This window comes from Stegodyphus dumicola, chromosome 2 (assembly GCF_044657685.1).
Source record: "Stegodyphus dumicola isolate Sdum_Otavi_A_Nest chromosome 2, ASM4465768v1".
Taxonomy (NCBI): domain Eukaryota; kingdom Metazoa; phylum Arthropoda; class Arachnida; order Araneae; family Eresidae; genus Stegodyphus; species Stegodyphus dumicola.
Genome location: NC_140769.1, coordinates 215,731,077 through 215,746,105, shown reverse-complemented (window position 1 = coordinate 215,746,105; position 15,029 = coordinate 215,731,077). Strand labels below are relative to the sequence as shown.

Below are 15,029 nucleotides of genomic sequence, written 5' to 3'. Positions count from 1 at the left end.
TAAAGAGGTTCCTCGAGTTAATGCCGTGTGCATTAAAGAACTTTAGAGGCGGGGGGGGTTAAGGAACGAGAGGTAATTATTCACGTGGTTATCGGTGTGCTCATATCTAGCCCGTTTAAAAGGCAGAGCCGAATATTCCCTATTGAGTACCGCCCAATCCTGTGGGGTAAATCTAAAACACCCCGCTTTTGACGTCACATGTGACGTGTACCGTTGACCAATCAAATTTTCCTGCCGAGTTGAAATTTAGTCGAAATTTAGTTGAAATCTCAAGAAATTCCTAAGCACGAAAAGGGGGGGGGCCTCCGAAGGGTGTGAGTTGCTGATGAGAACGGACTACTGATAAGGAATGTGGCGTCTTTACGGAATAGTTACGAAGAAAAGAACCACATGACCTGCTACTATTACCAACTATTGTATAATGCTAGAATCTTATGGAAATAATAAATAAAGAAATTTAATGGCACTCTAGCGATAGAGAAACAGATATTGTATAGAGAACAGAATGTTACTTATCTGAATATTCCGTGTCAGGGCCTCTTTTGGATTTCTCGTGTTGATAGTGAACAGCTAACAAAACAGCTGAAGTTTCGAAGAAGCGAAGTTTCGTTTTTCAATTTGATGAATGAGACATTGCATAGGAAATGTGCATTAAACTTTTTTAGAGAGTTGAAAACATTTACTGAAACTTTTATTTAAAAAATTTCGGAGCTATGTTTAGACACGGGCGGCTAAAACCCGCCGGGAACTGAAGAAATTTAACCAATCAGAGAGGACCGTTGCGCCAGGAACTTTTGGCATCATTTCTCTTTCGCCAAAGGCAATTTTAGTGCAAAACTGGTATACCAGAAAGTGCTTGTTAATGTTATGGTAACTTGTTCGTTCTTCTTTCGTAGTAGATAGATCATTTGTTTCGCTTATTATTTTGAGGAAGCTGATGTGATTTAATATTTAATTTACCGCAGAGGCGATAAGTAATGTACAATATTTATTGGGATTAATTTAAATTTCAATTTCTAAAACAAATACAACTGTTAATTCTACTCAACTTGCTATCCCGATACCGAATAACTTTTCGATTTTCTAATACCCTTTTAAATAAAGTAATAATTGATAAACATTACTGTATTGTAAAATTTCTTGGCTCTTTGTGTATTTGAAAATGTTTGGTGATATTTAGGTTTCTTATTATTTCATGTATTGTATGTACATAAAATTCGATAAAGAAAATATTTTAAGAATGTGTTTTTTTTTTAAACAACCTGATCTTAGAAATCTCTCTTTTGTGTATTTTTCTGTAAGCAAAACTATATTAACGCCTACTGAAATATATAAAATGGAGTGATTATTCAGAGAATCTACATATTAAAAGGGTGTGGGATAGCTCATAAAATTTCAGCTGACCCAGTAATTCCCCAAAGAAAAAAAATAATAGATTGTGCATTATTCTGTATCTAAATAATTCTGTTTCATTTCATTGTGTTATATAAAGATGTAATTATTAGTATAAAGATGTAATTTTTTACGTCTTGCAAAAATGCAGCATTAGCACATTCAAGTAAGTTTTATTCATGATAAATCCGTGGATAATTTTACACTATATGTGTTGGTATGTACATTATTTTCTTTTATTGTCAGGACTTTTCTGAATAATATGCCTTAATTTATCACCTTAAGTAGTCTTCAGAGTTTGTAATTATACATATTTGGAAATCACAGAATATTTAATCTGCAATTTTAATTTCATTTACTTATGATTGCTGTAAATGGTTATGATTTCGGATGTCATATAGTAATCCCTAGCACAAATTCTAAACAAATTTTCTTGAAATCCCATGCATTTTCTTTTTCTGTATAAATAAAATATTCCAATAAAACCTACCACCATTGGATGACTCTATTTTTTTTTTTTTTTTTTTTTTTTGTAAGCAGCAAGAAATTTTATACTATAGCCTACACATCTATTGCCTATGTGCCTATAATTTGCTATCATTTCTGATGGTGGAAATGTGGTGAAATTTCATAATTATGTAGTTTTTCAGTATAAATGTGTAAATAAGAAAAACTAAATTTGTTGTTTTTTGATAAATAAATTTTTTTGTTCTCTTAAACCAGAACATGCATAAAAATATTTCTGTTGATAAGAGATCGTACAATCCCCCCCCCTCCCCCGAGTTCTATACCGATGGTAGAAAATGAGAATGTTTTCTTATTTGCTTAAGTGATTTTTGCAAATCATGAAAACAGTATCTTCTTGAGCGAAGAAGACTTTCATGAAGTATATTACAAGAAAATGACTTCTGTTTCATGTGACACACAAGAAATATCCTAAAAAGCTAGCCCGTCTACCAGCGTTCAAACTACCAGTGCACCTTAGTCTTATCCACTCAACTGTGAATGAATACTAATCATGGTGTATTTTTGTGGTGTATTTAATTATGGCAAAGCACACTAGGGCTATCTGCCTAAGGGGAGGGATGCCTTCGTGGAGGACTTTCTAAGGGAAACTGGCTCGTATACACGTTACACATGGGGAAAACCACGAAAACACCCATGCAGCCAGCCCGTTCGCGGGATTCGAACCTCGGACCGAACTACCAGTGTTCAGCGACTTTACCGCTCGGCCGGTGGTGGGCGAGTACTAATCATGAAAGATGATAATAATTTTACTTGTAAGAATTTGATGTTCATTTTATAGAAGGTTTCTCAGTTTACTCTGCTGTAGAATCTTCGGATGAAGTTACCATTACATGATGTATCATCATTGTTTTTTCTTCATATCAAAACTGATTTAGAAACTGCACTTTTTTTTCATTTTTAATAATTATGCCTAGTAGCAGAATAACTATATAAAAAGACTGTTTATAATTGTTATTTTCCAAGCAAATTTAACAGCTTAACATCATTCAATGTATTATACCATTGTTATATAAGAGTCAAAAATGGCTTATGTGCATTTAATTACATAATTAACATTGATTTATTGTTTTACAATGGTTTAAACTAATGCTATGTTTTCACAATATCTAATATATTAAACAGCAAGTCTATTTTGCTTGGTTTAATATTGGTTTCCTAGGGAGCAATGCAATATTTAATGTGTTAAGAAATTACTGATGAAATGTTAAATGGATAAAAACAACGCATTTGTATATAGAAAACAAACAATTGAAATATTCCAACTTCAAGTTATATTTTGTAATTATGCATATGATCCATGTGCAAAAAATATATTTGAATGCAGTTACATGTTTCTGTCAGTTAAGTTTGACATACTTTTATCTGCTCTTGAATGTCAGCAATATTAATTTTTTAAACTATGGGTTGTATCAAAATAAGAGTATTTTGAAAGTAGATTTATGCAAAATAAGTATGTTGCACAGAAGATTCATAAGTATGACAGAAATATAATTTCTAATCATATTATCAGTCTATAACTTTAAAACTCATACCTATAAATGTTTGGTTATATGATACCTACCCTCATACTGCTTGATAATCTAGCTGATCTATTTGTGTAATATCTACAACACCATATAACAGTTTCACTGGTATGTCAGTCTCCACAGCCACAGTAATCTTATTTTGCAGATCAGGTATTATATTGGGTACAAATACTACATTTTTCATTTAATATTTTACGGAAATCGTCAGACCAAATAAGCTGTGCAAAATGTGTCCAAAAGCATATTTTATAAATCTAACTATCAGTATTCAACAGTCTTACCACTCACGGGCCTCTTTTTCGAATGATTATAAACTGCATATGTATAATACATTATAAAGAAAATCTTCACATTTTACATTCCTCATGTTATGCTACTGACATTTTTTCTAAAAATCTATTTGTTATGTGAATTAATCCTTCACACACGTAATGTCAGTAAAAGTATTGCAACTAATCTTCTGTGAGAAAATACTATTGCGGAAATCAAATACTTTAATTGAACTGAAATTTACATATACAAATTGGAAGACTTTCCTAATATATTATTTAGTGTTGAAATTGGGAGAGAATTCCAAATTTTATTAGATAAATAAAACAATTTAAAAATTATATATTAAGCTTTTCAAAAATACAGTATATTTGAGAATTTTACTACCAATTTATACAATCTAATGTGTTACATTTCTTGAAAAACAAACATCACACAAAAATGCAATACATTTTAGAAAACGTTCACATTATAATTTGTTAGTATTTCGAAACTTTCTGAAAAAAAAAAAGTATAAGCTTGTAGCTTTGTGAGCTAAACTTAGTACCCAGTATTAAAAGAAAAAAAAAGCAACATATCTTTTGCGCACGAAAAACCTGAGAAAGCCTTTTTTATGTGTATTGATAAAAAAAAAATGCTGTCTGTAATTTTCAGCGCTAAAAATGAAGCGGAAAGTTCTATACGGCAAATAATTTTTGCGATATACCACCTTAAAAAAAGACAGGTGATTGACTAACACACTGTTTTCGCTAGAAATTTTATTACACATTTCACATGAGAATCCACAGAATTTTCCACTCCGTTGCCTTTTATAAAAATAAAAGTTACAAATCTAAACAAAAAACATATCATCAAAAGATACGAAAAATGGAATATGAGGAGGAAATGAATCCATAACAAACTCTTCAATTATTGGCATAAAAATTGGCGGCCAAAAGCAGTCTCCGACGGTGGCTTATTCTGATTGGTTGAATTTCTTCAGTTCCCGGCGGGTTTTATCCGCCCGTTGTTTACGGACACTGCATCCAGCTTTCGTGACAGACAGACAGCTAACTGATCATCATGCATCTTTATCAGTTCTCATCAATTAGCAGTTACCGTTCGAAGTCCTCGTTTCTTGCTTTGAGGAATTTGTAGAAATGGAAATGAATCTTGGACATCGATGAATGTGTTAGATTGCGAAGAATTATGAACTAATATAAATACAGTGTGCCACAGTTTGTTAAATTGTTGCCTCAGTTCATAATAAATTATGATAGTTGACTTAATAAATAAATACGATGTTTAATTATTAACAAATAATAATTAACAAAATTAATTAATATTTAAATAAATAAACTGTGTAATTTAATTTTTTTTTTTTTTTTTTTTTTTGTTCTGATGTGGTCTTGCATTGCGTATATATTTAGGCTTTTACCCGATGCTGCTTTCAGAAAAAAATGTATGAATATGTTGGCAACGGTAATAGTTAAAGGTACTTTAGTTAAAGTAATATCTATTTTTGGAGGATATTCTTCGGAGAACAGCCTTGGTGGCGCCAACTTAGCTCCTTTAAGGATATGGACGGCATTTCATTGTCTGATGTTATATGTATTTTTTGCTGCTGTGTCTCAACGTGAAGACAAAACATTGTGCCTTGTTTTCTATGTTTGGATGGAGCATTTATTTTATTACTAATTTTTTTAATTTTCTTGTCTTAGCTTAAGGTAGCTTCTTAACTAGACTTTAAATTGCTATATAAATGAACACACATCTTTTTTTTTTTCATTGATTTTGCCGGCGCTTTTAACTAGCACATATATAGTTTTTAAAGCACAACACTCTTGATTAGTGTTTTTTCTTTCTTCTTCCTCTGATGAGATACAAATGCTCAGAATGCCTCACATTTATTATAGCTGTTTTTTGGAGTCAAGGCTGTTTGTTCTCCACAGAATATCCCTTTCTTCTTCTCTGTCTTACTTAGGTACATAAATATATTTTTTTTTTGTATAGTCTTAAGCCTTTTTTTTTTTTTTTTTTTTCTTTTCTAATCCACATTTTTTACCTGGTTTCAAATTTCATATCAAATGCTACAAAATTACTTTTCTCTCAAACAAAACTTCCCTCTTTCAAATTGCCTTTCCTTCACACCCAAGCTTGATTTTCCCCCTGTGGGCAGAAATACTCAGCGAGTGCAAACCAAGACATCTGTCTACTTTGTCTGTCATCAATTTGATGCCTAAGCTGGCACTTCAGGTAGAGGAATGGCTGACTATGGGTCCAGAAGACAGCACTGAAGGTGCATGGCGAGTGTGACCAATTGTCACGCATGTTGTCCAATAAGAGTTGCCAAGTAAAACTGCAGCATGCAAATTAGTAGCGACACAATCGGAATATGTCATCTGCCAGGAGTATGAATATTTGAGAGCAAGCCTCCAAATTTCCTTTTGATACTGAGATAAGAAATCTGATATAACCAATTCGTAACAAAGACCTCCAGGCATCATTTGCCCAAAGAACTGGAGATGGAAAGCTATCGGAAGATTAGAGGAAAGACAAAGTTAGACAGAAGTGGCCAGATGGCTAATTGTGAGTCCTTCTGTGATTCATAAACTTTCAACAATTTCTAACAGCAGATTTGGCATCCAGGAAGTTAAGCAAAGGACAGCCAACTGCTACAACGAGCGCCGATGACTGATACTCTTTGTTATGAGCACAAAGGAACAGAACTGCAACTCCGAATTAACTCAGATCCTCGCTTGCTGTTGAAGCTTACAGGAAAAAAGTCACTGACTTGTCTAGCTTTCAATACTTACGAATACAAATGACACTTCAGCATAAAGTAGTCTTTAATTAAAGACTCACATCATACTTTTAAAATAGTCACTATGATAAAAAACTTTAACTGCGGGGATTATTCACAGATTAAAATCAGTTTCAACGAAAACAAACAATATTATAACGAAAGAAAACAATAACGTTGCTATATTGTTCTAGAACATAAATATCTATCATTGTTGCCATACACAAATTACTAAACTATACTAACAAAATCTAACCAGAGACTTCCTCATGAGCCAGAAAATATAATACAAAATATAAGCATTAAAATAATTAATGTATTCTTAACACTTGTTGCAGCCTCCGGAAAGTTGGTGTCAATGCCAGCCGTACGTAAAATTCTCCATGATTGAGGTCTCTACACGATGCAACTAGCCATCTGTGTGCCACTCACATCATATCCTAAAAGGAAACATTTGAGCTGGGCACATCAACATGTCCACTGGATGGCTGATCAATGAAGTGTTGTTCTTTTTATGGGTTTAGCCTCCAAAGTGATAGTAGGTGTTATTTGATTTGGAGAGAACCTGGAACCCGTTATCATCCATCAAACGTGTGCAAAGGAGATGTATACAGAGGAGACACTGTCTGGGGTGGTATATCTTTGGGTAGACGCACAGACTTCTATTTCTTTCCATGTGGAACCATGAATGCTCACGCCTATAGAGATGACATCCTTAATGCTTATGCGGTCCCTTATGCTGGGGCAACAGGTGATTATTTCCTGCTATAGGACTACAATGCTAGACCGCACAGTGCTCACATTGTGGATGACATCGCTGTAGGTAGTTGTATTGCTTCTAGGAAAGATCATACTCCATATTGAAGGTCATATTCCTACAAGCAACTGAAACATCCGATTTATTCATTTCATACATATGATAATTTCTATAACATCATAATTGCCTGGTAATTTCTTTTCATGTTGTTTTATACCTTAATATGTGTTATATATTGCGAGTCAATTTCATTAAATTCTACATGCAACTCTTTGAGTAATTATCGTTTTAGTGATTTTTCCTTAATTAATGATAACCAGTGTATACATAAATCTTAAAAATCAATTCTTACTTCTGAAGGTACGCCTATCTTTTCGGAAGAATCATACTTTTTGATAAAGCCTCCTTCCACATATCAAAGGTTCATTCTTCAGAAAGTGCAATTAGTTTACGACAGAGGATAATTTTTTCATTCTCGGGATTCGTGGGAAAATTTTTCCCTTGACAGCTACAATTATACTGGCAGAGCATCGCATTAAGAAGTTTTAAAGTCATCTCTCTTTATTTCTGAAGAGACACTTCTCTGTTAAAATTTCTTTCCATACTCTTTCTAGCATTCTCATCAACGACGCTTTAGCCGATTTCCTCTTTTTATTTCTGTGCTGGAAAAAGAATGGTTTTTGTTTATATCCATCCCTTGAAATAATATATTATACTGTAAATTCATGGCTGAAGTTCAGCCGAAGGCCCAGACAGAGATTCAAATAAGATGGTTAATATTGTTAGGAATTTTGTATATATGTAAATAATTTTAGTGAAATTATACGGAAACTGTAACTTTTCCCCCCCCATAATGTAACATACATTATACAAAAAGACTTGAAAGAGGGAAAATTAAGATAACAGAGCAAGTCTGTTTAACATTGAGTAAATGGCTATCTCGCTAAACTGACGATGGTTTTCGCAAAAAATTTTGGCGTGAAACTTTGATATTTTGGTCCAGTCCCTTTATAGCTGTAATAAATACTGTGATTGAATAAATGTAATTGGTCCCTATAAGTAACTATAACCACATTTTGCCTTCATATGCTTTCCCGTAATTTCGAGAAGTGGAAAGTACCAGAGACTTCTCAGAAGCTGGGTGAAAACCATATAATCAGCTTCTAACCATATAACCAGAAACATATATCATAGAAAACCATATAACCAGAAACAGCATCAGCTTCTAAGCTTTCTTCTCTCCTGAAGAAACTATCTCAGGGCCCAATTGGGACATTAGACAGGACTGGTCCGAGTAGGGGATTTCATTCCCTGTTATAAAACAATATATCGCAAAAGCATCAGCAGTTTCTTAGTTGTTTGTTCAGAGTGACTTTGGAGTATTGAGATATCCCTGAGAGCTTTGCCTTTTTGTGCTTTGCTTAGCATTGCATTGTATTTAATGTTCTTAGTAGTTTGAAGTGTAACTACTGATCGTGTTCTGTGATACTGAGAACAGCTGTAGGAGAATGCTTTAGTGGAAAGTTCCAGAACTGTAAAGTGTTTCTTTTAGTAAAAACAGATTTTAGTAAGCTATCATCAGTTCTGTGTGCATTCAATCTATTACAAACCCACACGCATGAAACAATATTTTATTTATTATTAATTTAATAACTTAAATTTTATTCCTGTCTTTACATCTTTACATTTTTTTTAAAATTTTAATTCAATTCTTTTATTTACTTATTTTTTCCTGATTGCCTTCCATAAGGCTCCTGCACTTCTAATTTTAAAAATTAAGCCATTATGTAATCCTGAAGGACGGCATGGAATCAAGTTCCTCACCCAATCTTGAAATAAGAATATTTTCGACACAAATAAGCTTCAAAGCTGTTTATATATGCAGGCAATCTGTCTTTTCACTTAGTAAAAGTAGTAAAGTACTTTGCAATAAAATAAGTACTCTGCATAGTAAAAGTAAGCTTGTTTTGTGAATTTTTGTAAGCACATCACAGTGGAGCATTCTCCAATGTTTTTTCGGTACCCAAATTCCATTTTGAATATTTTTTTCCTCTTGAGAATCTAGGATGAACAACCTTTGAACGTTTAGGGTAATTTCTTGAAACATGTATGGATTTTTCTCTTTCTAAAATTTCTTTCTTTCTCAGACAAATGCAAATATCCATTCTCCATAATTTAGTACTATTATTATTATTTAAACCTCAGATTAATGATATGAAAAGACGTATTTTTTCTCCTCTTTGGCTGTTTATAATTTAGACACACCTTTCTTCTTTTCTCTTTTGCATTTCACTAAAAGAAATTCCTTTTAATGCACTCGCAAATTCAAGAATCTTTTTCCTGATAAAGAAGACCGTTTTCTTTGACACTTTTGTTCACAGATGTATCAAAACGACTGTTTCGAAAGTGGTACTTCAAGAACTCCATTTTATTTGAAATTGATTTTCCTTTACTGTTTTTTTTTGGGGGGGGGGTTATAATTAAACATAATCCATATTTAACATAAGTTAAAAATAAGTTTGACACAATTTCCTAAATTTTTCAAGCAGTTAACTTAAAATCACAAATACTATTTCTTGAAACAGCTATATTTTACATTTATAACAGTGAGACATAATTGTTTTTAATTAGGCAAACTACATGCCAAAAAAATAATTTATAATACCTAAACACTAAAAAAAAAAAAAAAAAAAAAAAAAAAAAACCCTCATATGTTCTCAAATATTTATGCATTATTTTAAATACAAATCAACACACATTTTTTAGAAGGTGAGTTATCCTTATTTTTTAAACAAGAAGACGTTCTAAGAAATGACTTGCAAATTTATGATGCAATATTTATTAAATCTTTCACCCCCTTAAAATGACTGGTTTAATCTAAATTCATTTTCACACTATATAATTCTACTTTTTTTATGTGTATGTGTGCATGCAAGCACAATACGTGTTATTCATAGTCTGCTATTTTTTATGAGTTAAATTATTTGACACTTATAGCCTTTGCAGCTTGCTTTTATTACAGCTTAAACACATAAAATGTATTCTTAAATTTCAGAACAACAAAATGTAATAATAATAATTCAATCACTTTACAACTATTTTTTTTATTTAATTAAGTTTCAGTTATCTGCAATGCACAATCTAAAGTTTTGTATAAAAGGATATAAAATTACAAGCAAAAGAAAGGAATGATTTAACTTTCATTGGTATCCCACAGGCTCTGCAATCAAATTATACATTTTTAAATAACATGTTAATTATATGACTTTATCTGCTAACATTCCATGGTAATTCTTTCCTTTCTTTTGCTTGTAATTTTACATCCTTTAATACAAAAATTTAGACTACGCACTGCAGATAAATGAAAATTAAATAAAATAATCATATTAGTTGCTTCATCTCACATATTTACAACTTTGCTTCTATAGTGATTGATTTTACTACAGTGAAATTAAATCACATGCAAACTTTTCAAAACACATTTCTTAAAATTAATTAGCAAGTTTTATGTTATTTTGTAATATTTTAAGTTTAATTAAGCATACCCGTATTTATCAAGTGTAATTTCTGTACCAAAATCTTGGAGTATTTTGTAAATAATTCAGTACTATTCAATTGAACAAAATTTTCAGAAAACTGGACACAAGCTTTAAACCATCTTGAACAATACATCAGAATAATTTTTATATTGTTAAAAGTGAATTAGTAAATTGAACTAATAATTTAAACTTTCTATACATATTTAAAACTTAATACAGTTAACACATCTTATTAATTAACTACATAATAGACACATAACTTATTTTATTATTATACATTTCAAACAGGAAGTAGCAAATGTTTTATTATGTCACTTTCTATATTGAAAAAAGATGCTTCCTGAAAAAATATGGAAAAATTACGGTTTGCACAGCAAAAACTAAACTCACAAGTAGACTGTTTTACAACTCACACTATTCTAACACAAATGAGGAGAATATAATAATAAATACTGGGTAAAAATACCACTGTCACCATTCGATTGTTTGTGATCAACATAAAGCTGAATGAGTAAATTTATTCTGTTCCTTTAAGGCAAAACTTCTATTACATCATAAGTTTAAAAAAAAATGTACACGTGCAAACATTAATCAACCCTTGTTATTTATTTACAAAATGTGATCTTGAAAAATATATTTAATGCAAAATATTTATTATGCAAGGGGGAAAAAGGCTTATATACATATTATCACATCATAAACAATCTTTAGCAGAAGAGATGATTAGTCTTCAACTTCTTCCTCATCATCACTAAAATAATTACTTTTCTTGTATCTTTTCTTTTTAGAAGAAGTATTGTTTTCTCCATATTCTCCAGTAACAACTTTCAGACGATACTCTTCCTCTTCCATTTTTTCTTGCTAGATTCATTAAATAAGATTTTTAGAAATAAATTAAAGTCACTTTAATTAACACTATCAAAATTTACAGGGCTAATACACATTAAACAGACATAATGGAAACATAACATATTAAATAGATATTAATTATGGATTACATTAAATATTATGTTATTAAAAAGATTAGATTGGATTATATTAATTAAATATACAATGCATAAAGATAGATTAGATAAATTATGTTAAACAGATAATTATGGATTATATTAAGACATTAATTATCGACATTATGGATAACATATTAAATAGACATTAAAGACCAATAACAAAACAAAGTAAGAACCTATCAGAAAACAGAACTAAATAAATTAAGTATGCAAACTAGATTCACTCTTATAGTACCATTCTATGAATAAAACAGAAGTATGCAAGAATGCTTTATAATTAAACATAACCCATATTTAACATAAGTTAAAAATACGTTTGACACAATTTCCTAAATTTTTCAAGTAGTTAACTTAAAATCACAAATACAATTTCTTGAAACAGTTATATTTTATATTTATAACAGTGAGACATAATTTGAAGATATTAATAGACATGGTCACTGCTATTAATATCTTCATATCATGCTATAGTACAAAGTCCGGACCTCAAAGCTACAAACTTTCTGCGCATGCGTAAACGCATACTGCATTTACGCATGTGCATTTAATGTATAACGGACGGTATAAGCTAGGCTAAAATTATCCAATTATCTATTTCAGTTAATGTTGCAGATTGTGTTGTTCCTTAATCTTCAAATTGGATCCGGCTTATTATTTTTTGCAGACTGTTAGAGCAATTTCATAAAAGTAAGCTTGAACTTTCGATTATGTCAAAAAGAATTTCCATTTCTGGAGCTGCCAAAGGATTTACAAAGCGAAAGCATGTTTCAATTTCCATCAAACAAAAAGTTGAATTGCTGCAAAAAATGGATAAAGGCATATCCTTTGATTCTATAATCATTCCGAAATATGTTTATCAATTTCACGCAGCTCTGCCGGGGGGGGGGGGACACGCGGCGAGCAATGAACTGGAAGTTGATCTGTCGGCGTTATCCTTATCTTCAGGGCAGTATCTTTTTCTTTTATTTTATTCGGCTTATAATTCCTTATTAAATGTAGTATTTTGTCTCGATGTACTTCGTCTTTGATTTAAATCAAATTCCTCATCATTATAAATATCACGAATACACATCAAATAGTTTTCTGGTTGAAATTTTCTAATTTTGACTAGGCACATAATGTATGCTTTACGCATGCACGCATTGAAAGAAATGTTTAATAAGGTAAACAAATAAATATTAAGCTTTTTTTTTGGTAAATTTTGATACCCTTTAGATCATAATTGCTCTTTATTTCATAAATTACGGTTTCATATTTTATAATTTCTGCATGCCATCTTACCAGATTAAATTGATGAATTATAATCTGGAAACAACCCTAATCCAGAATCGCCGAAGTGCCGACGAGTCCGGATTAAAGACTTTGTACTGTATTAATATTTTCAAATTAATACTCTTTAATTTTTCAAAAATGTTCATTAAAAATAACAGTCTAAGGAAATTTTGCACTTCAACGCATTCACTGTCACTGTAGGTATGCAAAATTAACTAGATGCTGATTAATGAAGAAAACATTTTGACATATACTTCATGTGTATCAGCATGTGATTAGGTATTAAATGCAACAACCATAGCAACGAAATTATGACACTGGTTCTAAAAAGATATTACAACAATTATGTATTAAAAGATGAAAAAAATCCATAGCACTATATGTACTAATATATTTTTTCAATCTTAAAATTTTTACATATTTTAGATTATTTATATTTATTTCCTTTTCTTTACTACTTTACTCAGTTTATTTGCTATAATTAATAAACCAATGTTCCTACTACCCTTTGTGTCATCTTTTAACATGTTAACATCTTGAACCTTTGAAACAGAATTTATTTTTGCTTCATCAATTTCTTCTTCAAGAATTTATCTCTACATCTCTGAAATTTAAGTTAAATTTTAAAAAAAACTGTCGTTCTAAAAAATTGTGTGTATTTAGAACCTATAGAATAAGTTGCTAATCTTATTTCTTTAGTACTTACAGCATTCAGCTATGCAATCAGTGAGAGTTTCCGCAGAAATATCATTCAACAGAATCTACACTCAATATTAAGAATAATTCCAGAGAACTGTATGAATCTTTTAATTTGGCAATTTTCATTACATTTATTAACAAAGAAATTTCTTTTCTATAGATGCTTGCTCATATGACAAGATTACAACCATTTTTTGCATTTGTAGTGGCTCATTTATTGCACAAGTAATAATTATTTTTAATTTCAAGTATTTTATATTTTTTCAGATGTTTAATTATCTTGTAAAATTCATTTTAATATTTTTGTTAGCACTGATATTTATATTTCTTTTATATTGAATGGAAACAAGTAGTTGTTCATGTAACTTTGAGTTTTGATTCTATTGTTTATGTCATTTTAAGAAGCAGTTCATTTTGATAGTTAAAAAAATAAAAACAGAATATTTTGCTATTCAGTCATGATCCTTGCTATTTGCTGCTCTTGCTATTTCAATTCAATTTGAATACAGGCGGTCAAGGCTTCCCAAACTTCTGAATAGTGAAAATTACAAATATAGTAGAAAATAAAGAGTGCAATTAATGAAATTAATTTTATTTCTACAAAATCTATAAAATTTTTTTACCTTTTGAACATCAAGGTAAATTCTAAAAGACACACTAGCACCAAAAAATTACACAACATTCACTGGTCAGCAAGAGTGAAAGCAGTGTTTTTCAGTGACGAAAATATTAAAGACGCTTTGAATAACAATTTATGAAGATAATTTTCAAAAGCCTGTTTGAAATTTAACAAAGAATTTAGGAAATGAATAAAGTAAGTTAGATTTTCACACTATAACAATTTTTATGAAATGACAATTTTTAGTAAAATAATTTAAACTTTCATACAAGCATATCAAAACTTTTTTTGCATGAGTGAATTAATGAAATGAAATCCAAGCGGCCCGCAGGCAAATTTAAAGACATTACCAATTAAAATTTCATTGTACTTGGGGACTGTATAAAAACTGTCACATAATTTGAAAACATATATTTTCAAATGCAATAAATGTAATACATTAAATTAGATATACTTAATGATCATTATTTTTATAATTCAGATATAATTAATTTTTACTTTTTTGTTAAGTGCATAATTGTACCTGATATTTTATGGCAGCACTCAAACTTTCAAGTGCAGGATCTTCTCCTATTTCTTCTTCTTCTTCTTCTGAATATTCATCAGTTTCCCTACAAAAATAATACAATTAAATAATG

General features: G+C 30.7%; 2 protein-coding genes across 2 annotated transcripts in view; one reads left to right on the top strand and one right to left on the bottom strand.

Moving 5' to 3' along the window:
* Positions 1-887: 887 nt before the first annotated feature.
* LOC118186775 (uncharacterized) overlaps positions 888-15,029 on the top strand; it is an 85,812-nt gene continuing 71,670 nt past the window's right edge. Inside the window, exon 1 of the mRNA XM_085811742.1 lies at positions 888-974. The gene's annotated coding sequence lies outside the window, so the exon portion shown is untranslated. The remainder of the gene's footprint in view (positions 975-15,029) is intronic.
* The window catches only part of LOC118180259 (zinc finger CCHC-type and RNA-binding motif-containing protein 1-like), a 37,398-nt gene continuing 26,823 nt past the window's right edge, over positions 4,455-15,029 (bottom strand). Inside the window, exons 4-5 of the mRNA XM_085811743.1 lie at positions 14,915-15,002; positions 4,455-11,655 (exon numbers count right to left, since the gene is read on the bottom strand). Of these exons, the coding sequence (XP_085667869.1) occupies positions 11,518-11,655; positions 14,915-15,002 (226 nt within the window). The 3' untranslated portion in view covers positions 4,455-11,517. The remainder of the gene's footprint in view (positions 11,656-14,914; positions 15,003-15,029) is intronic.